This window comes from Sus scrofa, chromosome 1 (assembly GCF_054392235.1).
Source record: "Sus scrofa isolate SSC_HxYL_T2T_F1_AM1 chromosome 1, Sscrofa_HxYL_maternal_Yorkshire_Landrace_v2.0, whole genome shotgun sequence".
NCBI classification, from domain to species: Eukaryota; Metazoa; Chordata; class Mammalia; order Artiodactyla; family Suidae; genus Sus; species Sus scrofa.
The window spans coordinates 277,410,193-277,436,060 of record NC_139383.1 but is presented as its reverse complement, the minus strand read 5'-3'; the positions used below and the strand labels follow the sequence as shown (position 1 = coordinate 277,436,060).

At 38.1% G+C, this 25,868-nt stretch overlaps 1 protein-coding gene across 6 annotated transcripts in view; it reads right to left on the bottom strand.

Annotated features, from left to right (window-relative positions):
* RABGAP1 (RAB GTPase activating protein 1) overlaps positions 1-25,868 on the bottom strand; it is a 172,758-nt gene that overhangs the window by 31,133 nt on the left and 115,757 nt on the right. For all 6 annotated transcript variants that reach the window (XM_084995876.1, XM_021074563.2, XM_021074574.2 and 3 more), the window contains 6 exons: positions 13,738-13,851; positions 8,332-8,406; positions 4,734-4,859; positions 3,988-4,131; positions 2,101-2,142; positions 1,728-1,856 (listed from right to left, as the gene is read on the bottom strand). In XM_084995876.1, the coding sequence (XP_084852002.1) occupies positions 1,728-1,856; positions 2,101-2,142; positions 3,988-4,131; positions 4,734-4,859; positions 8,332-8,406; positions 13,738-13,851 (630 nt within the window). The remainder of the gene's footprint in view (positions 1-1,727; positions 1,857-2,100; positions 2,143-3,987; positions 4,132-4,733; positions 4,860-8,331; positions 8,407-13,737; positions 13,852-25,868) is intronic.

Below are 25,868 nucleotides of genomic sequence, written 5' to 3'. Positions count from 1 at the left end.
AACGGGAACTCCCTCAGGATGTACTCTGATGATAGGGCTTAGATGTGGAGTATGATGTTAAGTGTGAAAGGAAAGTAGCAGAAGATGACATCAAGTTTTTAGGCCTCAACAACCAGGTCCCACAAACTTGAGATGATGAAAAGAGCAGGTTTCAGAGGGGAAGAAATCATAAGCAAATAAGAGGCAGCATCCTCCCGTGTGCTAAACCAGGCTGCAGCAGAAATGGTGACTGGGAAGTTGAGTGCTCACCTGGTTCTGTGCTGTGCACAAACCCATCATGTGGGTAAAGGTTACTGAAGAGTTTGTTGGCTACCTGCTTGAAATACCAGGGAGGAAATAATCATAGCAGAAGCTATCATTTCTTGAACCCTAATGACCAGGCCCTGTGATAAACACAGTACATATATTATGGTTAACCCTCACATGTTAAAAACACTTAAGCACAGGACCCAGCACATGGTAAAACATCACGGAATGTTATCCATGATACTTAGGAAATACGAAACATTTTAAATTGAATGGTAGCTTTAAGGATTATTTTAATTTCTAGAAGTTCTATCTTCTTTTTCTTCTTCTCCCAAACCCCCATTCATTTTATATTATGATTCCTACTGTTTCTCAGGGTAATAGGTAGTTTTTGGATTTCTACTTTTATAAACAAGGCAGCCATTCCAAGGTCCTAACTTTATGTAGAGATTTCCGTTTCAGCTGCCTCCTGAAAGCCGCAAATCCTATCATGTCTTCATGAGCATTAAAACACTAATACCCACCTAGGGTTCCACATGCCCTTGGGATGCTCCTTCCTCAGTTCACATACACTGGCTCTGAGCTACCTTGTTTTAGGGACCTGGGAACTGCTTGCTTCCTTTCTTTCAGGTATTCAGACATATCTGAGATTATATTTTACTTGGCATCTCCAAACATTTAGAGAAGAGTAGCCTGAGTTAGCTCAGTCTGGCATATAACCCAAACCAACATTATTTTACAGATGAGGAAACTGTGCCTTAGGTGATTCCTGGTCCGTGTTCTCTTCGGGACCTAGCGAAGCTTCTCTGCCACCACATCTGCCCTGACACACTGATCCCAGTTCTACCCTCTGGAGTCACAGTAAGTAAATACGACAGTCTTTTATGCACTCTTTAAGAATCTGATTACAGCTGTTTATTCTGTTTCTCATTTGACTCCACCCTTCGAATTCCCGATTAAACTCCCTCAAGTACTATTTTCTTCTTTAAAAACAAAACTTTATCATCAAATGAACACAAGGAGATTCTATATTTTTTACCTTAAAAAATGACACAAATCATTTTGCTCCATTGGAAGTGATAAAAAAAAATTGAATGGGTTTCCTTCATGTATTATATTATTAGTTTCATTCTAGGGAATTTCTGACACAACGACAAATACTTAAAGTTCAAGGACAGCACAAAGAAATCATGAAAGCTGAGTTCAGCCACTAACGAGCTATAACATATAAAACGCTAAGGGGTTACAACTTTTTTATTTGGGTTTATCTTCAAAATGGGGATAATAATACCCTTCCATGGTTCAAAGGCTGGAGAAGGCAGTAAGATTTAATTCACAGGATGTAATATACATGAAAATGTTTAGAAAATTATACAATACGAAACAAAACGTTAATGTATTATAAATATTGATAGTTTGATCAGGAAGAGTGAGACATCAATTGAACAAAAGAATCAAAATTAATGCAAAAATTATTTTACCTTCATGTTGCAAGCTAATTCCATTAGTTTTTTTGCATTTTCTTCTGAGCGATATCTCTTAGGAAGCTGAACCCTGAAGAACTTCAAGGCACCTTCAAAGTCTGTCAACAGCAAGTCATCTTTGGAAGTCTGGAAGAAAGGAGAAAAGACAACCATGCACAGAAAAAGGTTTTCGCTAGGAAGGTGCCCAAGAGGCATTTTATAATCCCAGCATCGTTATGGCCCCGGCAGGTACTTCGTAGCTTCGGCCAGAGCCACTTGCACATGTCCACTGTCAGGAACAAAGCCAGGGCACAGTGGCTGCTCAGAATGAGCTTGAGACCAAGACCCTGCAAGGGGGGCCAGACAACCCAGCTTATAACTAAATGAGTACCTTTAATAATCCAAGGGCGACGTTAAAAATGACGCTTATTCCCTAAAAGAGAAAACACAGAAAACACTGTAAGGGTTTATGTCTGGATTATTAGGCTGTTTGTCTCAGAACACCCCATAATTTTAGATACATTTAAAAACTTAAGAAATGGCACAGCTTGAAAATATCTTAGAGAGTAAAAACCACCCACCACTGAAAAACCATGCAAAGTAGACCCAGTCTCCCATTTTTCTGAGAGAACAGCTTATTTTTAGATCTACTCTCACATTCAAGAATGCTTTCCAAAGTATTCTATGCTTCCAAACTAAAACATTTGAGTCAAAAGTTGTGATCTATCAGGAAAGAGCTCCTGGGGGCTCTTTCTGCATGCTGTGCTGCTTCACTCTAGGCACAACCCGCACTGTGTCATCAGCCCTCCGCCCCAGAGCTGGAATCTCAGAGTTCCCTCCAGTCTGCCTTTCTTCATCTAATCATTCCAGGAGTGGCGGGGCAAAGGTCTGATGAGGGGAGGCACTAACATCTGCTGACCAAGTTAAACTTGTAAAGTTTCTGGGACTCAGTTTCCATAACCAATATTCTCCCAAGGGTTTTCTGAGCTTGCTAGTTGAAAAGCTTATGTAAATCCCTTAGCATGCTACCAAGGCCCATAGTAACTACATAACAAACGGTTGCTCATAATAGTGAAAAATGAGACAAAGGTTTGAAATTAGGAACTGGTTAAATAAAGTACAGTATATACAAAATATCGAAAGAATGGAATACTTGGCAGTAAGTTAAGAATAACAGTACTTTGGTAATGCTATTTCTTATGTTTCAAGCTGGGGAGAAGATATAAATTTCTTAATGGATCTTTGTATGTTTTGAATATGGAATCATTAAAAAATAAGGATGCTATATATGTGTACGTGTCTATTAATATTCGAATGCAAGAAATTAAAAGATGTTACCAAATAGCATAATCATATTTTTATGTATTTATATATATATAAAACCATAATATACATTATTACATTAATACTCCATACGAAAAAACTATTCCATATAGAAATTACACATAAACATATATGAACACACACAAAAAAGGCTAAAAAAGTACTTACCCTCTAGATAGCAGGATTAGAAGTATTTTAAAATCTTTTTGCTTACACGTTCTATAGTTTTTATAACAAACTTTTCTTTTTTTTGGAAATTGTTTTTTCTGCTTAGGTGCACACGTGCACGCACACACACACACACAAACACAGCCCAAAATTCAAAACTATGCTGAGGCAAAGAGTGTTATTTACTATAACATCTATTTTCTTTCAGTAACAGACCCCTAAGTTTTAGCATATCTCTATATAGCTCAAAGATAAAAACTTTCCCTTGCCACAAGGTAACATCATGTACCTAAGTTCTGGCCAAGAAGAGGTTAAATGGAAAGACAGGTGGAACATCCATGAAATTTCCTTAAAAAGAGGGGATGCACCCTCTCCCGACCCCTAAACCTTGTAGCTTAAATACACAGATAGATGGTGGCTGGAGCTCTAATCAGCAGTAAGTCGTACTCTGAGGAAGGCATGTTACTGCCAACCTTCTGATTTGTTTTACACGAGAAAAGAAAAATAAACCTCTACTTTAATTAGTCACTGTTATTTTGGATTTATTATTTTGGATTTATTCAATGCAGCCAAGCCTAATATAAACGAATACAAATGCCTGCCATGTTTCTTTTTTCAGCAGAGAGAACCTTGAACAAAATACACTTACTAGCTTCCGCCCAAGGAAAAGTCACTTAAGCCTGAATTTTCCAGTAATAACTGAAAAGAACAAATTCTATCTTCAACAGAACTGACAGAGGAAGAACCCTACAAACGACAGCCAAAGTGCGGTGCCTCTTATACATACCTCACATAAAAGCAGGTCGATGATATGGAAGACCATGTAGAGAGGGAATTTTGCGGTGAAGAGCGTAAGAAACCACTGGGAGGCATACATGTGTGCTTCAAGACTTATGTCCAAGAAGTGGTTGTACAGGTCAGGAATGTATTCCTGAAATAGCAAACTAATTAGTTTGGGGCACATATGCAGCTGTTTAACTCCCACTAAGGAGGCTCATAAATCTGCCAGAAATAGGCTAAGAAAGTCACATTCTTGTGTTTATCCCGAAACTGCCAAAGTGCTCAGAAGAACACTTATCATCTGCTATTAACCTGGCACTCAGCTCTCGTTTCCAGTCCATAAAGCAGCTCTAAAGAGGAATCCCCAAAATGGTGACAAATATTTGGAAGGACAGTTTTTCTTTCCAAGTTATGCAATGTTTGGGAATGTTCGTTTCGCTTTTGTTACGAGATTCCTAACCAGTCAGCTTCAGAGCCTTGGTGAATATTTCTTGACCGAGTTTGCTGTGGTTAAAGGCTCCTACAAAGTTATCTGATCTTTTGGGTGTTTATGAGATTGAAAACCAGCTCACACCCATTAGTTAACACCTTATTAATCTTGGCGTCATCACTACACAGTGAGAAATGAAAAACATAAAATCTGTCCTTTCCTGGACGGCCAAGGAAATCCACGGCTGCTCCTTGGCATCATTTCATCACCCCATTCTTAGTCCTGTACTCCTGTAGTAAATGCAAGCCGGATTCTCTTTTTACCTGCATGAGGCGCTCCAACTGGTAAAATTTGCAATGCAAATCTTCAAAGTTTTGCTTGAAAAGTTCCCTGAGGCCATAGTCAAACATGATCTTGACCAGAACGCTGAATGCCTGTTCCTCAGGCATCTGTAACAGATAGGGAAGCGGGGAAGGGGAAGAATCACAAACATACGTTGTTAAGTTTTCTCACTGTTAAAGTCGCCCTTCAACTCTGAACTCTGAAGGACTAGGAATGTAGAGATATGCAGTAACTCAGACCTGTAGCTGTGTTTTGTAACATTTCACTGACTCAACCAAGAAACACTTAACAAAGTCTACTCTATGTCAGACAATATTCCTGTTCTTCCACACAACCAGTATACAATAAATGTAAAACGAAAAAGAAAGATCTGTGGGAACAGAAGAAACAAGAAAGCCTGCATCTGCCTGACGGAGCCAGGAATAGGCTTTGCTGGGAAGACAGGATTTGAACTGAGTGGGAACAGGCTGATATGATACTCAAGTGTATGCTTCATCTTTCCCAAATTATGAGACCTTTGTTGAATCATTTAACCTCCTTAGCTGTTACTTCATTTTAGTAAAAATGTTTTTCTTCCTCATTCTTTCTTCATGCTAAAAACATGGCTAGATACAGAAGAACCTTACATATTCTAAGGTTTGAAGTAATTCTTAAAGTACTATAGTAATAATACATGCAGTAAGACCTAAAATACTTCCAAAAGCTACTTCACTTCATGTCTATTTACAGACGTTACTCACTTATAATAATACCTAATCGTCCATAGCTTTATGGAAAAATATTTGCCTGAGAACCTGGAAAAATGCCTAGTTTTCAAAATAGAAAAAAAGGCACTACAAACATTATTTAAGGCATGGTGTGACTGTAGCAAGCCTTCCAACTGTCACGAAGGCGGGCGGGCTTCTGTTGAACCAGATGATGGAGGTGGGCTGAGCAAAGAAATCACTGAGAATAAAGCAGAGCTAAAGAGCAAATCAGACTAAGTAACAAATGCGAAAAGGGTAACCAATGATTATTAGAAAGGTAAGGGCATTTGGGTCAAAGGACCAGACCTCTGAGGTCTTTATCATGGAAGGCAGCTTCACTCTTCCACATGCTGAGGGAGACTTGGTCTGGCCAGAGTGGCATCGCCGACGTTAGGTGGCACATCTGCCCTTTTACTCTGAAACGGGCACTTATTTTAACACAATGGCAAGCAGCATAGAGCTCAAACCAAGACACTGGGGATTTGATTGGGAAACCCATTTTAAAAGGGCTGTGATACTTTAAACAGAGATAAATATCCTTGGACTGAAGTTGAAAACAAAAACAAACCACACAGGCTTGTGAGACTCTGAGATAGAAGTTCTGATTAAAACAACAAAATCTGAAAACATGATCTCTTGATGGATATGTTAATTAGCTGGACTGTGAAAATCATCACACAATGTATAGTATATCAAATCATATTATACACTACACACACACACAACTTTTGTCAATGATACATAAATAAAGCTGAGAAAAAAAAAGTGACCTCTTTATTAATAGCATAGCTTTACCTAAATTTTGCATGCCTACCAATACCAACAAGCTAGGTTCACAGTAAGAAGATGCAAAGTGGTTTTGTTTTACTTGTATTACCATTTACAAAAGCATGGCTTAAACCTCTTAAGCTTCCTCTTCTTACAGAAACAAAATCTAGACTGCGTGGCCTGGCCCCCGGCTCTCCTTAGAGCTGGTCTTGCTAACCTTTCCAGCTCATTCCCCTACTCTCCATCACGCATGAAGCTCCAGTCACATTTCCCTTCTTTCAGTTCCTTCCAGACGCCAACTCTTCCCCATTTCTGCATTTCTATATCCTGTACTCTCTCTGCCTGGAATGCTCTACTCTCCACTCTCCTGTTTTTAAAATAGTTTTCTTATTTTCATAATTTTTTTTTTCTTTTTACGGCCACACCTGCAACATATGGAAGTTCCCAGGCTAGGGGTCAAATGAGAATTGTAGCTGAGGCCTACGCCACAGCAACACCAGATCCAGGCTGCCATCTGGAAGATAGGGCACAGCTTGCGACTTCATAAGAACATTTAAAAAAGTTAAATGATACAGAAAAGTACAAAAAAAAGAGTGGATAACCCTTTTCATTTTTCAGGGTTCACCTTAAAGGGTTTTCTGGTAATCTTCCAAGAGAAGCCTATAATCTAAATGAGACTCCCTCCTGCTGTGTAGCACTGGGAACTATATCTAGAAACTTATGATGGAGCATGATAATGTGAAAAAAAGAATGTATACGTGTATGTGTGACTGGGTCACCTTGCTATACAGTAGAAAACTGACAGAACACTGTAAACCAGCTATAATGGAAAAAATAAATAAATAAATAAGGCTCCCTTGTTATTATCTTGCATCAAACTTTTTACTATACATTCATAGAGCCACTTGGTACACTTGTGTGATGTTCTTGCCTACAGATAGTCAGCTTCACTAGTTCTGCATCCACGAGGAATGAGGCTGTGTCTGTCCCACTCACTCCTGATCTCCAACACAGCTCAGACCACAACAAGTACTCAAAAATGCTCTGCTAACATCACCTGTGTGATATTTTTGCCACGCCTTTTGACTTGAAACATGAGGAAATGGCCAATCAAGAATCTAGACTTGATTGTTTACAAGCCAATTTGCTTTCATTTTTCAAAAGTGTCAGTGGCATGGAACACACAAAAAAGGCAAAGGGTTTAGTTTGGATTAAAAGAATTAAAAAAAAAAAAAAAAAAAAAAGACAACCAAATGCAATACCTGAATCTTCCCTCATCTTATTTAGGAAAAAAGCTATATGAACTTTACAGAGTAAACAGAAAATGTGGACTGCAGGTATGACATTATTGAATCAGTGTTGACTTTCTTAGATATCATTGTGATATTCAGGTCATATCCTCAGGAAATAAATGCACAAGTATTTAGAAGTGAAATATCTCAATGACTGTCACCTAACAACATTTTTCCCATAAAAAATAATACATGTGTGTGGTGTGAGGAAGAGAAAGAGTGAGAGCAAACAAGTAAGTGACAGAGAGAGGGGGAGATGGAGAGAAAGCAGTGAAGAAGACTACTTGATAAATTAGGTGAAGATTATATGGGTATTCATCTCAACATTTTTTCGATTTTGATGTGGATTTTAAAAGTATCAGTAAGAAGGAGGGTAGAAGTCCTTTGTGGAACGAATGAATGAAATGGCACTAAAGAAAGGCAGGTTCTCCGCCTCCCTCCCACTCCAACACATAAAGCTCACAACAAAGGCTGACGACAGTGGCTACTTTAGAGAAGATAAAATATCCCCAAAGAGTTTCACCAAGACCGAAGTCTATACAATCATCCTAATAATAAAAAGGAAGTCTATCTTTGTACTAATTTTCAATACTGTCATTTATTCTTATGTCTCTCTCCCATCATGACATTCTATTAATTTAAGGGAACAGTTTCCAGATATAGGTGTTAACACTCATGTCTGGCCAAAGGCAATATAAAACCATCATCAAGTTTAAGGCTGGTACAACCTGAGGCAGGACATGTGTAACTCAAACAGAAACCTCATTACTCACGTGGAGAAGCAGAACAGCAGCGAGAAATGACTGGCCCTGGCAATAGCCAATCTCTTCATCATACACAGAATAAGCCTGGGGAAAAAAGCACAGGGGGTATAAATGAATGTAGTCACTCTTGAGCCACAGTTACCCTGTAGGAACTTGAAAGGGGAACCTTGAAAATGCTATCCAGACTCCACTGTGGCATTCTGATGGCCTGTAAATGATGTAAACATTTCTCTTCAATTCCAATTTTTCTTTACAATGAATAAAACTGTTACCACGCCGATTCCTGCAGCCAAGGAGTGATCTTGTGACGTAGAAACTATTTTAGCACTAAAAAAAAGTTGTCATTCTTGCCTGTCTTTGCTTATGTTTTTCCCTCCTCTCAGTATGAAAAACGTCCTCTCCCTTTAGCTAAGCTCTAAACACATTCTATTCCTCCAGGATTCTCTCTCCTCTCAGTACCTGCTATAAGTGCATGGTATTATAGATAGCACTTATCACCTACCTTCCTCCCTTCCTTTCTTTTTTGGTCTTTTTGTCTTTTAAGCCTGCACCTGTGACATAGGGAGGTTCCCAATAGGAACCATAGCTGCCGACCTATGCCTCAGCCACAGCCACGGCCAAGCGGGATCTGAGCCTCATCTGCGACCTACACCACAGCTCATGGCAATGCCGGATCCTTAACCCATTAAGCGATGCCAGGGAGCAAACCCATGACCTCATGGATACTAGTCGGGTTTGCTAACCACTGAACCACGATAGGAACTCCTATTTATTTATTTAATTAATTTACCTATCTTTTTATGGCCATACCCATGGCAAAGGGAAGATCCTAGGCCACATCTGTGACCTATGCCACAGCTTGCGGCAACGCTGGATCCTCAATCCACTGAATGAGGCCCGGGGCCGAACCTGAATTCTCAGAGAGATGTCAGGTCCTTAACCTGCTGAGCCCTGAGGGGAACTCCGCACACTGCATTCTCAATGTCTGTCCTCTCTACTGCACTGTGAACTTCTTAGGGGCTGGAGTGATGTCCTTTTCAACTCAGCCAGCACCTCAACACACAGGAGGCACTCACTAAACACTGTTAGTGTTACTCATTTTTCTTTCTGGGAAAAAATCTTTTGGCAAAGACACCAAAATACAATTCTTTCCACAATGCCAGTAATAACTCTGCTGATAAGGGATTACTCTGAAACCACTTGTGGGTTTCTCTGGAATTTTCATTTGTATTTTCCTTGGCGGCAGATGATTACAACCCATCTCTTCTGAGCATTGTCATTAACAGAGAATTTACACCAAACATTCCTTGTGGTTCCCTCTTTGAGTCTTCAGATGTTTTTCAGAGTCCTGTTTTTATGATTAATATTTATAGTTCTAATGTAAGTTGCAGTGGAAAGGGGAATTCCTATAAAATCAGGATGCTATTCCGTTTGACAAATTTATTTCTGATGAAACTCCCTTTATTTTCCACTTGGTTTTTTTTGTTTGTTTTTTGCCAAGGTTCTTCTATGTCCCAGAAAAGCAATTTAGAAATGGTTATACTTAGAATTCAGATCACTTAGCAAAATGTAATACCAATGCTTATTAAATAAGTTATATATATATATGGGATTTTATCATTAGCTTTTGGTGAAACTATAGCTTTTATTAATTTTTTAATTTTTTCCTTTTTCAGCCACACCCATGATATATGGAAGTTCCTGGGCCAGGGATCAAATTCAAGCTGGAGCTGCAACCTATGCCACAGCCACAGCAACACCAGATCCTTAACCCACTGTGCCAGGCTGGGGATGGAACCGGTGCCTCTACAGAGACAAACCAGATCTTAACCCACTGTACCATGGAAGGAACTCCTGAAACTAACGCTTAAAACATATGTAAACGTGTTTTACATAGCAGGCACTCAATAAACACTGTTAATGTTTATATACATAATCATGCTTTCATAAATTCAGGTAGAATTCAATATAATCTCATTTTAAAGCTTATCTGATGAGAAGGCTACAGAACGAGAAACATATATATATATTTTCCAAAGACAAAATGTGCCTAGGAATTTAGAAGCGATCTATTTATAACACAAATACATACTTTGAACCTATCAAGTCAGTAAAAATTAACAAGAGTTAATACCAATTTTGTTAAGACTATTCAAAACTAGCAGTTATATCTGTCCACACAGCTCTGTGGAATGCAGTCTGATAATACTGAAAAGGCTCCAGTCAATAGTTGATTAGTCAAGAAAGAACAGAGGTTCAGAGTTAGAGTTGGGATGCAATCCCATAACTGTTAATGTCTAGATCTGGATCTTAGGCAAATTACTATATTCCCCATTTGTAACATGAGAATAACTATAGTAGTTATATAATAGAGTTAATGCATTATTCTTAGTCCTCTCAAGTAGAGTGCTCAGCACACGGTTTAAATCAATTATATACTAGGACGAAAACATACTGAATTTCTATAGGTAGAGAATGAAGGGGAGCTTTTCTCAGGCTCATAGAAAAGCTTGAAGGAATGCATACAGACAAGCAAGTACATGAGACATTTGGGAAACGTCTGGAATATAAGGTTCATTGGGGACATAATGAAATATGGGGAAGAAAAGGCATTTCATTAATTCATCAACTTTTAATGAGCACCTACTATTACATGAGATGCACCATGTCAAGTGCTACAAATGCTACAATATATAAGAAATGATTCTTGCCCTTGAGAACTTCTCAATTCAATGGGGAAGTCTGACAAGTAAATCAACCTGAGTACAGTGAGAAGTTCAATGTGACTGAAGCATAAAATATTCAGAGAGTAAGCCAGGTTATGTCACAAAATGTCTTTAATACTAAGCTAAAGAATCCAGGACTGAGAAATGAACTAAAGAATTTGATTTCATTCTGTGGGTTAGAGAAAGCACTAAAGGTTTTGGTGGATTTTAGTGGAGGCCACTGAGGTGATAGATATATATATCATCATATATACAAATGATATATATAATCTTAGTGACATATATACCATCAGATATATGTATCTGAATCACTGCTAGAGCTGCTTGATTAATCACAAGAATTTAACAGTGTAAACCAACCATACTTCAATAAAATTTTTAAAAATTTAATAAAGAAAAAAAAGAAAGGCAGGGAAAATAATGCAAGGCAGCTTCTGTAAAAGAGCCAGCAACGTATGACAGAGGCCAGTAACAGGACAGTGAATAGAAAAGAAAGTACGGCTAGAAGAGATATCAATCACATAAAAAATAACAGAGAATGACTGTATATTCAGACAATGACATGGGGGGGAAGGAGGACTGTTTAATTAAAAGAGACATAACTAAACACAGTATGGATATTGCTGGATTCTGATTCTAACTAAATGTATAAAGACATTTAGGGAAATCTGAATATGGAGTGGCTATTGGATGGTTCTGACGGATAATGATGGATGCTACAGAAGAATAATGATCTCATTTTTTAGATATGTATGGTGAAGAATTTAGGATTGTGATGGCTGAGGTTGGCTTCAAAGAAATTCAGAAAAAATTTTAAAGGAATAAATGAAGCAACTGGGCAATATGTTGATACCTATTAAATCTGGATGGAGATATATACAAATTCATTATGCTATTCAACTTTTAGGTATGTTTGAAAAATTTCATAATAAGGTGTATTTTTAAATGAACTCTATTTTTATTTTGTTTTGCCTTTTGACATTTTTTTAATGCCACAGCCGCGGCATATGGAGGTTCCCACGCTAAGGGTCTAATTGGAGCTACAGCTGCCAGCCTATACGAGCCACAGCAACACGGAATCCGAGCCTCGGCTGTGACCTACACCACAGCTCATGGCAACACTGGATCCTTAACCCACTGAGCAAGGCCAGGGATTGAACCCGCAACCTCGTGATTCCTAGTCGGATTCATTTCCACTGCGCCACGATGGGAACTCCAGAACTCTATTTTCAGACCTGTTTTGTTTGATGCACCTGTGAAGACTTTCACATGGAGACCAACCTACAGCTGGAAATGCAGGTCTTGAGCTAATATAGACTTGGGAACATTTGTGCAGGGATGATAGCTGAAGCCATGGGGTAGAAGGGGTCACCTAGAGAGACAGCATAGAGCTACAGGAACCAGGGACTGTGCACCCAGGGGAAGGCCGCTCTTTTAGGACCAGGCAGAGAGGGGTAAAACAATGAGGGAATTAGGGAAGTAAGAGCTTAAGTTCTCTAACAGAGGATGAGAAATCAAGAACAGAGAGAGCTGCAAGGAAGAGCTCATGAGAGAGAAACTAGAGTACAGTGGGGTCGAGAGTAAGGGCTCAGAGTCAGTGAAGGCAGGGTTTCGTTCTGGAACATTATGCGGTCAAATGAAGGATACCTGGATTGGCTGCTTAAGTGGGAAGCACAACTGAGAAAGGGCTAAAGAGAAATTGTAGCTTCATGTGTCCTATGGGGAAATTAAAATTAAACCCAAGAAACAGCTCTCTAAATTCTAAGTGCCCTTACAATTTAAAGCATCTAGTTCATCTAGTTCATCACTATTCTTTATTGCTAGCCTGTTCTAAAACTCAGTAGTAGTTTTGCTTTCTCAACCACAATATGTAAGTTCCTTAAGGATGATTTGTGCTTTGCCTATATTTACTATATGGCAGATACTAAAAAGGAGCCTGATTGGTTTTCAGGAGAAAAGACTAAAGACTAGGTCTCAGGACCAAGGAAGCCAAATTCATCACTTACAATGTGAATAGTGAAAAGGAGTTTGCGAAGTCGTAAGACTCAAGAGGCTTATAACATAAAGCCAACTTGTGAAAGTCTAAATGTGGAGCCAGGGGACTGTCAACTCAAAGTCCTAATTAAATGGGTAAAAGAGGCGTTCCCCTCTGATGCAGCAGGTTAAGGATCCAGTGTTGTCACTGCAGTGGCTCAGACTGCTGCTGTAGATTGGGTGTCATCCCCGGCCTGGGAACTTCCACATGCTGTGGGTATAGCCAAAAACAAAAGGTAAAAGAAATTATTTCCTGTTCTTTATGAGTCTAAGATTGTGTTGTTACTTTTGATTTTACAAAGAATTTTCCCTCCTTTTTTACATTCTTTTTTTTTTTTTTTTTTCTTCCTGGCTGCACCCGTGGACTATGGAAGTTCTCAGGCCAGGGACTGAATCTGAGCTGCATCTGTGACTTTCGCCGCAGCCGAGGCAATGCTGGATCCTTTAACCCACTGTGCCAGGCCAGGGATCAAATCAGTGCCTCCACAGAGACAAGTTGAATCATTAGCCTATTGAGCCACAGTGGAAACTCCTCTCCTTTTTTTGTATTCTTGAACATCACATACAAATTACATTGTATAGTTAACCTTTTGCATAATTTCAAAGAACCAGAATTCCCATTTAAAACTGAGTCCTGTTTTTGGACTTGAAATACCTTGCATATTTTATATAGGGAATCTTGTCCATCTCCTCCTGTGTCCTTAAAATAGTCATGGGCTGGGAATGTCCGGTTAATATCACGAGTGATAGCGCTGTCCTGGGGAGACTCCTGGGGAAACATTGGGAAAGAGAAGGTTTAGTAGTTAAGTCATGTACATACTTGTTTGGGCTTATACAATAAGGTCTTCTCATTTACATGCTTTGAAATGCTGCAAGGATGTACATACACGTGCATGCCCAGAGTTTCTGTGTCTTTAGGAAAGCAAAAGCAATTAAGGGGGAAAAAAACGCTGAAAGAAAAGCAACCTGTTTCACTCTATATACCTCATGTATGCTCCATCCCTGATGCAAGGAAGGGCAGCTGGTGACCTTTCTATTTCAAGAGGGAAAATGTGATTCAAAATGGATTTCCCATTGGAAAACACCCAATCTAATATCAGAAGAAGGAGGCAAAGTGCTCCCATTAGAATAACTGGGTACAAAAATTGCTGCTTTAATCGATCCTTTGGCACGAAACCCATGTGCCAAAGGGAAAAGAGAAGTCCCTTGACTGGGGTTTATCCTAGGGGCGAATGTCATAAAAACTCATAGAGCAGTCTACTCAATATGAAACTAGACTACTAAATGCCAAGGGATTCAAACAGGCTATGGGAAAATATCCCTTGCTTTTACCAACGGAAAAAAAGTCTTTCCTCTTCTATAATGAGTTAATAACTGAAATAAAACAAATGTCAGTCGTGTCATAAAATATATCAAGCACCCAGCTATTTCTAAAGTCATCCTGTTGCTAAGTTTTATTTGCTTATGTGCTAAAGAACTAGAGCACAGAGGAGTTCCCGCGTGGCTCAGTGGTTAACGAATCCGACTAGGAACCATGAGGTTGCGGGTTCGATCCCTGGCCTTGCTCAGTGAGCTGTGGTGTAGGTTGCAGACAAGGCTCGGATCCCGCGTTGCTGTGGCTCTGGCGCAGGCCGGTGGCTACAGCTCCGATTCGACCCCTAGCCTGGGAACCTTCATGTGCTGTGGGAGCAGCCCAAGAAATGGCAAAAAGACAAAAACAAAAAAAAACAAAAAACTAGAGCACAGAAACATGACCTTCTGTTTTAACAATGAATTGTCTTGGAAGCTAAGAGACTTGATTCTCCTTGGTGAGCACACCATCCAAGAGCCTGGGACTCCTGTTTCAAGTGCAAAGTGAGTGCTGCTCTTTCTTATCTGGTGATTTCTCTAGCCTTTCAGGTAATCATATCCCCAGAGCCATAAATATTTCATGGAGGTGGGATTTAAACTAACTTTACATTTACATTTAAAAATTTTTGTTTACTGAATTTGATATGTAACATTGTGTTAAACTGCACAGCATGCTACTTTTGATACATATATCTTATACTGTAATATGACTGCTGCTGTAGTGCTATCGCATTACATAATTAATTTAAATTAATACTGTCTAGGAGTTCCCATCGTGGCTCAGCGGTAAGCAAACTGACTATCATCTAGGAGGACGTGGGTTTGATCCCTGGCCTTGCTCAGTGGGTTAAGGATCCGGCGTTGCCATGAGCTGCAAAGATGCAGCTCGGATTCCGCGTTGCGCTGGCTCTGGCATAGGCCAGCAGCTGTAGCTCTGATTGGACCCCTAGCCTGGAACCTCCATATGCCGTGGGTGTGGCCCCAAAAAGACAAAATAATAATAATAAAAAAATAAAACTGTCTATATTCATAATACTTTGCATTAGACCTGTATGGCTTTTTTGCTACTCACTACAAGTTTGCACTTAGATACTTATCAGTCTGATCCCCTCAACCTCCACGCTTGGTGAACTAACTTTAAGGCCTATGCTTTTTATTAACCTGTAAACTATTTAAACTTTCAAAGACACTGCCAAATTGCTTTCCAAAGAGATTTATTGTCAGACTACTAGTTATTTTTTTAAATGCATCATTAACAACAGTTAAGGCAGCTCAGACTCTGGTGATCCCTGACAGGACAAAACCCAAGGTGAGACCTAAGACTACAGCAGCTATCTGCCTAGTGGCAGCTTCAAGGCTACAGCACATGTCCAGGGAACTGAAATGGGCGGGGGATGGGGGAGGGCAGGGAGGAGTGCCTTCCTGAGTTGTGAAGAGAGATGGAATTCAGGGAGGGCAAGGTAGCTAGAATTTGTAGGTCAGACTAATGGAGAGGAAAAGGTGAACAGAAAGAGAGTTGCAGAGCTATCTAGAAAAGTCCCTATCAACCATGAAATCATAAAAGAAAACATGTATAAACTGACTTCATCAAATTTAAATTAAAGATTTAACACATTTCATGTGTTAAAAACATGAAAATGTGGAGTTCCCTTGTGGCAGAGCGGGTTAAGGATCGGGTTTTGTCACTGATGTGGCTCGAGTTGCTGCTGTGGTACAAGTTCAATCCCCAGCCCAGGAACTTTCACATGATGTAGGTGAAGCCAAAATAAAACAAACATCACAACATGAAAACATAAGCCTTGACCAGGATGAATTACCTAAAAATCTAAGTGTAATGGAGTTGTATCCAGAATATACATGTAACTCCCAAAATAAACAAGGAGATAAACAACTGAATTTTTATTATTATTATTTTTTTTAAAGGCCACACGTGTGGCCTATGGAAGTTCCCAGGCTAGGGACTGAATCAGAGCTGCAGCTGCCAGCATATGCCACAGCCACAGCAAGACTGGATCCGAGACGCGTCTGCAACCTACACCACACGCAACGCTGGATACTTAACCCACTGAGCGAGGCCAAGGATCAAATCCTCATCCTCATGGTTACTAGTTGGGTTCGTTACCGCTAAGCCACAAAGGAACTCATGACAAATAACTGATTTTAAAAGGGGGGATGGTGATAAAAAGACTGAACAGATGCTTCACAAAAGAAGATATATAGATGGCAAATAAGCACATGAATAAATTTCAACATCATTAGTTATTAGCAGTATATAAATCAAAACCACAAGATTTCTCTCCATACCCACTAAATGCTAAAGCTAAAAGGACCTAATATACCAAGGGTTGGCAAAGGGTGTGAAACAACTGGAATTCCCATACCTTTGCTGGTGGGAATGCAAAATGGTACAAGTACTTTAGAAAGCAGTTCATAGGTTTCTTACAACGTTAGACATACACTTACCATACAATTCAGTGATTCCACTCCTAGGTATTTATCCAAGAGAAATGAAAATATAAATACATGCAAATACTTGAACTCAAGTGTTCATAGCACCTTTATTTGTAATAGCCCAAACTGGGAGCAATACAAATATGCTCTAATGGGTAAATGGATAAATAATTGTGGTACATTCATATAGTGATGGAATACTACTCAGCAATAAAAAAGAAAAACCTATTGATTCACACATGATAGAACTCAAAAGCATTGTACTATGTGAGAGGAGCCGGGCATGAAAGACTATTTTCTGTAATTCCATGTATATGACATTCTAGAAAAAGACAAATCATAAGTTATGGAAAGCAGATCAATTTGTAAGAGACTAATAAGGCAAAGGGGGAAGACCAATTTTTAAAAGATATTAAAGAACTTTGTGAATTGATGGAATTATTATTCATCACATCTGTGGTGGTAATTAAAACAAATTGTTTCACTTAAAACTGGTCAATTTTATTGTTTTAATTTACATCTAAATAAAGGTGATTTTAAAATGGAAAAGCAAATACAAGAGGATATTCATACAATTGAAAAAGAGACCCTGGATGATTCCAGTATTTTAGATTAAGAATTCCCAGTCCTAATTTTAGCTATATGCACCTAAATGATGAAAATGATGACAATTCATCTTTAAGGCCTTAAACCAGGGGCCTAGCTTAGAGTCAGATTTATCTGTGTTTGAAAGCTGGCTCAATTTCCTACTTGTCTAAATAACTTTAGGTAAGCTTCTTATCTTCTCTAATATCACCTACCTTATAAAGTTGTAGTGAGGATTACATTAAATTCATCTATACATTATAAACATGTAAAGAGCTTCTAGTATTGTCTGACACGTATATAAAACACTTAATAAAAGGGAAATCAAGCAAAGTCTCCAGCACTGCTGAGAGCCGGGGATGTCCTCTAAACACACCCACACACAAGCACACACATGCACACAAATGCATGTGTGAATGCACACGCGTGCGCGCACATACACACACACAAAGATAAACAGAGAACACATACCTATGGTTCCTAGAATATATATTATTTTTATTTGTATATCTTTTTTCATTTTTTTTTTGCCTTTTTTAGGGATACACCAGAGGCATATGGGAAATTCCCAGGCTAGGGGTCAACTTGGAGCTACAGCTGCTTGCCTATGGCACAGCTACAGCAATGTGGGATCCAAGCTGCATCTTCGACCTATACCACGGCCCGTGGCAACGCCCGATCCTTAACCCACTGAGCGAGGCCAGGGATTGAACCCACATCCGCATGGTTATTAGCTGGATTCCCTTCTGCTGCACCACAATGGGAACTCCCTATTTTTGTGTATCTTATCTTCCCTGTAAAACTATTCAAGTAGGGGTAGAAACTGTGATTTAGTTTTGTAACTTCCACAGAGCACAGCACAACACATAGCACATACTCAGAGCTTAATAAGTATATCTAATCAAAGTCCAAAGCTTCCTTGTGACTGAGCAATAGCAATGTTCAGGTGGTCAACAGCTCTCCCCAAACCAGGATCGCTAATGCTCATGTTTATTAATCCAAGACCCATGTGAAAGAGGCACTAAACTAAATCAGAAAAGAACTTTAAAAGACATTCCAATTAAATATCTGAAAAAAAAAACGACTGCCTTAATGATTTATTAGTAACTTCCTAACTGTGTCATATGCAGGCAAGAGGAAAATAACTGTAATGAGAAACAGAAAAAAGTAAAAATTTTTGAGTCCCTTAGCTCAAAATAAATCAAATCATCCTGCTGTTATTAAGAGTAATGATCAGGAAAGGGCATCTGTATCAGAAATATGTGGTATATTATTGTGAGTTAACAATTTTAATTCAATCTAGGATATGTGAATTTTCTTGAACTCAGTTTTAATTTTAACACACAGAATGTGAAATAGCAACACAAAGGGAAAAACCACATAAAGGGAATTAAGAAATCTTTATCTCATTTCATGAATATCTCAAGCAAAAGACCATAAACAGTTCCAGTTTCAGTTTCGAAACTGCAACATGACAAAAACTTATCACACCCCTACCATCATCAAGAGGAAAAATGATAGACTGAACTTCAAAAATTAAAAACTTCCCCTTATAAAATATGCCATTAGGAAATAGACAAGCAGCACATATATCTGAAAAAGGAACTGTATCCAGAACATATATAGAACTTAAAGAAACAATCTAATAAAATGGACAGAAATCTGAGCAGACACCTTATAAAATATACAAACAGCAAATAAGCAAATGAAAAGGCAGTTACCAAAACAATGCTCATTAAAACCACCATGAGCTAGCCAGCCAAAATGTCTACCAAGGAGAATGATTTCTTGTGCAATGATAAGGGGGGTTACGACCTAGAACCTCTGTAGAGAGTAATTTAATCAAATGTTTCAAACTATTGAAGGAAGAAGATCCATCCATTAAGCAGTTTCTGAAAGGTTTTGGAACTTGAAAAACATGAGAAAGGGGACTTAAAGCACTAAAACAATGATTAAAATAAATTTCACATTGACAGAACTTTCTAGAAATGATGAACAGAAATGTTGATCTGTATTTGAGTTCAGCTACAAGAAATTATTCTGAAAAAGCTGTTAACAGCATTCTTGAATTATATCTCCAAATTATATTTCCAAAAAAGAAAAAAAGAATTATGAGTTTTTAAAATATCAGCTGAATTTACTGCAGGAATTTTATGAAACAACAATAGAAGTTCTGAAATATGCTAAGAATGACAGACTGTAGCTTAAGACAAGAATGAAGGTTGGAAAATTACATGAAGAATGAGAGGAATATGGAGATCTTCAAAATATTTTATGCTGGTTATGTCAGTATATTATACTAATGATAAAGATAACTTCAAAAAGGATACACAGTTATAGGAAATTCAAATGCAGATAATAGAAAAATAACAAACACTGAAAAAATTCTGTAACCGGTTAGTTCTCATCCACCCGCCATCCCTCAATCATTTGATCAATGGAGTCATCAGATAGTTATGAGGTAAAATGCCTTTGAGACAAGGTGATTTTGAAAATCCACATGCTGAATTTGTTAAGCCTTGAGAAATAATAATAAATCGAGGAGTTCCATGTGAACCATTTGCTTAAAATATTTGGCCTTAGAAAATATGCTGAAGAATTTGGGACTAAATCCATTTGACTTGCCAGAGGCCAAATTGTACAAAAATGATCCCAAAATTCTAACAATGAGGAACTTGCTAAGTTTCTATCAGTATAATGTCATCATTAAATTTGAAAAGATTCAGAAAACAAATCATGGTAACATCATGGATGATTCCTTTCTAAGAAAACACAGCAAAGAGCTTTTTTGCAAAACATCCCAACCCAAGTGCTTATAAAATTAATATTTGTATCATAATATACATTCCTTTTATTCCTAAGGATTTAAGCATAGACATAGCTCACATAGGGAACTGCAAGCACAAGGCATATTAATGGCTAAAGTGATTAAGTCAATCAAATACATCCTTTCAGAGGACTATAGTTAGTAAAATGGCTTAACAGAGAACAAGGTTTTGCAATGTACTTAAGGTAATCATGCAGAGATGTGCAAACCTTAAAAGAACAAGGAATAGCAAAATGACTGTAAGGTGATATGTTCTAAAAATTATTGAAACAATGGCAAAGTAACTCTATTTATCAACTGGTTTTATGTCTTGGCTGCTTCATTTATTATAAGGAAAACAGCTTTAATATCCAGAAGAAAAAAATGCCATATGATTATGCAGTATTAACATTTTGTGGGAGTTCCTGTTATAGCTCAGCAGTAACACACCTGACTAGTACCCATGAGGATGTGGGTTTGATCCCTGGCCTAGCTGAGTGGGTTAAGGATCTGGCGTTGCTGTGAGTTGTGGTGTAGGTTGCAGACATGGCTTGGATCTGGCATTGCTGTGGCTGTGGTGTAGGCCAGGGGCTACAGCTGTGATTCAACCCCTAGCTTGGGAACTTCCATATGCTGCAGGTGCGGCCCTAAAAAACAAAAAACCAAACAAACAAATAAAAACCAAACAAAAAAACCCATTTTTGCAAACTTTTTCTGTTAAGAGCCAGATGGCAAATATTTTTGGCTTTGTGGGCCATTCAGTGTTGCAATTACTCAACTCTCCCTCTGTAGATCAAAAGTAGCCAGAGACAATATAGACATAAACAAGCATTTCTGAATTCTAATAAAACTTTATTTTTAAAAACTAGACGCATGCTGAACTTTCTGCAATGTGCCAAGCCCTACTCTAAATATACAACACAATAATTTGTCACTGGCAACATGACCAAAGCGAAGATTTTTTGTAATCATTTTTAATACACTGATATGCTACTGTTGATTAATTTCTTAAGTTTTACTTGCAGAAATTCTCACAAGCAAGCTGCAACAACTTGAAATGTATATACCTTCAAACATTTTTTCATGTAATATTCATGTTCAAATGTTCAGCTGCATTTTACAAAAGTTAATTCTCCTAAGTCTATATACTGCTGTATCTTCAATGTAGTAAATGTTTAAACGAAATCCTGTAACTATTTATAGTGGCATACTGTCCCTTACATTTCAAGCAGCAATACAAACAGTATTTACAGCTCAGGCATTCTAAACATACACAATGAAACAAATTTAGATCAACTAAAATAAAAAGACAATACCAAAAATGTTGGTGAGAATATGAAACAGCTGGAACTCTTAATTGTTGCTAATGGATATATAAAATGCTAACAACCACTTTGGTGAATTACTTGGCAGTTTCCTATAAAGTTACACAGGCATTTCCCATAGAACCAGCAATTCCACTCCTAAGGGTCACACAGGAGAAACAAAAACACGGGTCCAAGAGGAAAAACAAAAACCATGTACAAGATGTTCATAATAACCTTACTTGCAATGGTCAAAAAACCTAGAAACTCTAAATGTCCATTAATAGAAAAAGAGATAAATTACCATTCATATAATAGAATACATACATACACTGCTGGAAATAATTTCATTCAGAACCATACTCTAAAATAAGAGCACTTTAAAAATTTATTCACCAAAGAAATACTGAGAAATAACACTTCGCAGTAAAATCCAAATCTTTATCCCCCCTTTCCATACTCCTGTCAAATGGCATCTGTCACTGTTTCCCAAACACAATCTAAAATTAATGACTTATCTTTTGCATTTTAAAAAGAAAAATCTAAATTTTTATTTTCTTAGTATACTAACGAATCCTTCTTGTTTTTTGTAATAAAACTTTTTTGCTTTCTTACAATAATACCGGGGGAAAATAAGAAAAAAAGAGATAATTTCACAACAGAAATAACTATAGCTAATATTTGGTGAACACATGCCTAACTTTTTACATAGTTATTTTCATGAGTTTACATTGTTTTGAAAATTAATTTTTACTAACTGCAAAATGTCATGAGCTTCTTTTCTGGTTATTTACAGTTATCCCACCCTAGCAATTTTTTGGGCTGCATCCACAGCATGCGGAAGTTCCCAGGCCAGGGATCTAACCCGTCCGTGCTGCAGCAGTGACAATGCCGGATCCTTAACCCACTGAGCCACCAGGAAACTTCTACCCTAACATTTTTACTGCATAATAACCTGTCACATGGCTATACCATAATTCGCTACACCAAATCTCTGACTTTGGAATATTCAGGCTTTTCTACTCCTTCTGCTAAAAACAAGGCTTGAAAGTAGAGCAGTGATTCCTAACCGAGAACAGATGATTTCCACAGTCACTCCAGTCCCCCAAATACCCAGTATAACTCTTGTGTTTTGGACTTTCAGTTATAATGTCAATTTGTTCTCTGGAAAAGTTGTATGCATTTACATACCACACAGCAACTGCCCTGTGTTTTGGAATAGTCACTTATGTACCTGTCTTGGCCTCCTAGTCTATATGTAACTAGGAATTGTATCTAAAGTTGCAAATAACTGCATATAAAGTTTTTTGATTCCACCCCATTCTAACTCCAATGCATGGTTTGCTGAACCCACATGTTGAATGATTTAAAAAATAGCACTATCATGCATGTATTTCTTTGTCCTGTCAGTTGAGAAGGCCTAGAAGCATGAACATCCAGTGACAGTGAGCACACGTAGTGCCAGAATCTTGGGTTGTAACATCATTTATCAATAAAAGGAACCAGGCTCCTTATAGAAATGGCTGATTCTAGGACTGGGGCAGGAAATTTACAAGATGATCCTGGAACATGTAAAATTGCCATAAGTAAGGAAGCACTTTCCCCCGACTCTCACCACAAGAAAACAAGCTCAAAATGATGGGCATATGTCAAAGGGAAATTTATAGCCAAAGCTGGAACAAACTGAGCAACAAAATTAATGAAGTAATACTTTATAATCTAAAGTATAAAGTATAAAATAAATATCCATGAATTTATACTTAAAAAATAAGTGAATGAATAAATAAATAAATGGGGGTGGAGAAGACAAGTCTCCTGTGAAGAATTCCAAATAATTTATGTAAATACTGCCCTCAAGGAGGGAACCCACTCCTGTGTGGGATTTGTATAGTGTCCTCTTTCAGAAGAGTACAGTATGGAAAGGGGGAAAAAAAGAATAACTTCACAGCAGAGAAATCTGACTAACATGAACTTGGCCAGATGATCAAGGTCCACACATCAACCGTGACAAGCACGTCGACAGAACACACCGCTGATACGAGGTAATGAAAACGGCACTTCATTTATGTGTCCTTCTTCCCCCCCACTCATAACCTTATGAGAAAAACCTCAGAAAAATTCCAAACGAAGGACAGTCTATAAAATACTTGACCAGTGTTCCTTAAGGCTGCCAAAATCATCAAAAACAAAGATAGCCTAAGCAATTGCTACAGTCAAGAAAGCCTAAAGAGACAGGAGGACTAAATATAATGTAGTATCCTGGTTGGGATCTTGAAACGAAAAAGGACATTAAGTAAAAACTAAGGAAATATAAATAAAATATGGACTTTGGTTAATAGCAATGTATCAATATTGGTTGCCTAACTGAAACAGATGTACCATACTGATGTGACATGTTCATAACAGGAGAAACAGTCAGGGTATATAGGAACACCCTGTACTATATTCGCGAATTTCTATGAATCTAAAACTGTTCTTAAAAATAAAGTTTATTAAAAGAAAAGAAGGTTTTTTTTGGTCTTTCTGTCTTTTCTAGGGCCGCTCCTGCAGTATATGGAGGTTCCCAGGCTAGGGGTCTAATCGGAGCTGTAGCTGCTGGCCTATGCCAGAGCCACAGCAACGGGGGATCCTAGCTGTGTCTGCAACTTACACCACAGATCACGGCAATGCTGCATCCATAACCCACTGAGCAAGGCCAGGGATCGAACCCCCAACCTCATGGTTCCTAGTCGGATTCGATAACCACTGAGCCACAACAGGAACTCCAAAAAAAAATAAGGTATTATTTCCTCAGTATACAATACAGAAATTTAGGTTTAGCAACGTTAAGCCACCCAAATTCAATACAAGTTATTGACTTATTATGCACTCAATAAAATGCTAGACTGAGTTTGTGGAATAAAAGTGGTGAAATGAATACTGTGATTCAAGCTCAACAGTGATAAAAAAACGAGGATCTATCCATGTAATTGATTTCTGGATGATTTATTTCTTGGTCCCAAATCTTATTCTCTTTTTAGTGTATTCGGGAAAGCAACAGTTAGACTTTGTTACTTTCTTAAATTTTAAGGCTTGTCTAAACTAATGTGGGTAGAAAAAAATCTAAGGAAATAGCATTTGTGCTGTTTTCTTCTCCCATCTTGGTTTTGAAAGCTGTTAGTTCAAATCAGTGGTACCACATTCTGTAATTTTTCTGGATGGCTATTTTTATACCTTACTGTGAGAATTGGCTCACTGGGTAACTTCTCAGGACTAACAAGGTACTGGGAACTGACGGAAACCCTTTGAATACACACCCTTTGTAAACTCAAGTTGAAAAATAGAAAGCTAAGAATGGCAGGAAGAAAAAGAAAGTACCCAAACAAAGAAAATGCAGTGGAAGGCTGCCATGAGAAATAACCAGCATAGGGAAGATTATTATTTCCAAAGTAACTTGTTGCCTAAAGAAAAAGTTAGATCTTCTTAAGACTATCCGGAATGTTATAAATGCTTTGTTAAAAGTCATCATGTAATACTTAAGAAAATAAAATAAAACAAACATCACCAAAATTCCACTCAAATCCATCATGTCATATCCTATCTTTACAATATGTTTCACAGAAATAACATCTGTGAAACATTTTGCTATTTAAAAGTCCCCTATAGATTGCCAGAAGTGATTAAAGTCTTACTTTTAAAATCCCCTAGGACTGGAACTCAAAAGAAGGAAAATGGAACTGAAGGACTACTACACTTAAAAGTGAATAACTGAGGGCTTAAAACTGCCCTGAGGTAAAATCATTTTCTTAATTACATGGAACTCCTGTCATTTGTAATTTAATTTCAAGTGTTTTGGAAGTAGCAGAATTGCTTAAGTGGAAAGATGAAGACTTTTAAGCCTATGAAAACAGATGTTCTTGTGTTTGGGCAAGATAAGCCTACAAAACCCCTGCGAAATTTGGACATTTCAGGAAATTCATTTTATTTATTAGAAAAACTAACAGCATTTCTAATTTAACAGAGCAAAAAAAGGTAATTAAGAAAAATAACAACAATTATTTTGTCTCTTACACAATAGCTTTTTTTTTTTTTTTTTTTTGTCTTTTTAGGGCCACACCCATGGCATATGAAGGTTCCCAGGCTAGGAGTCTAATCGGAGCTACAGCTGCCGGCCTATGTCAGAGCCACAGCAATGCTAGATCCGAGCCATGTCTGCGACCTACACCACAACTCGCGGCAACACCGGATGCTTAACCCACTGAGCGAAGCCAGGGATCGAACCCGCAGCCTCATGGTTGCTTGTCGATTCAT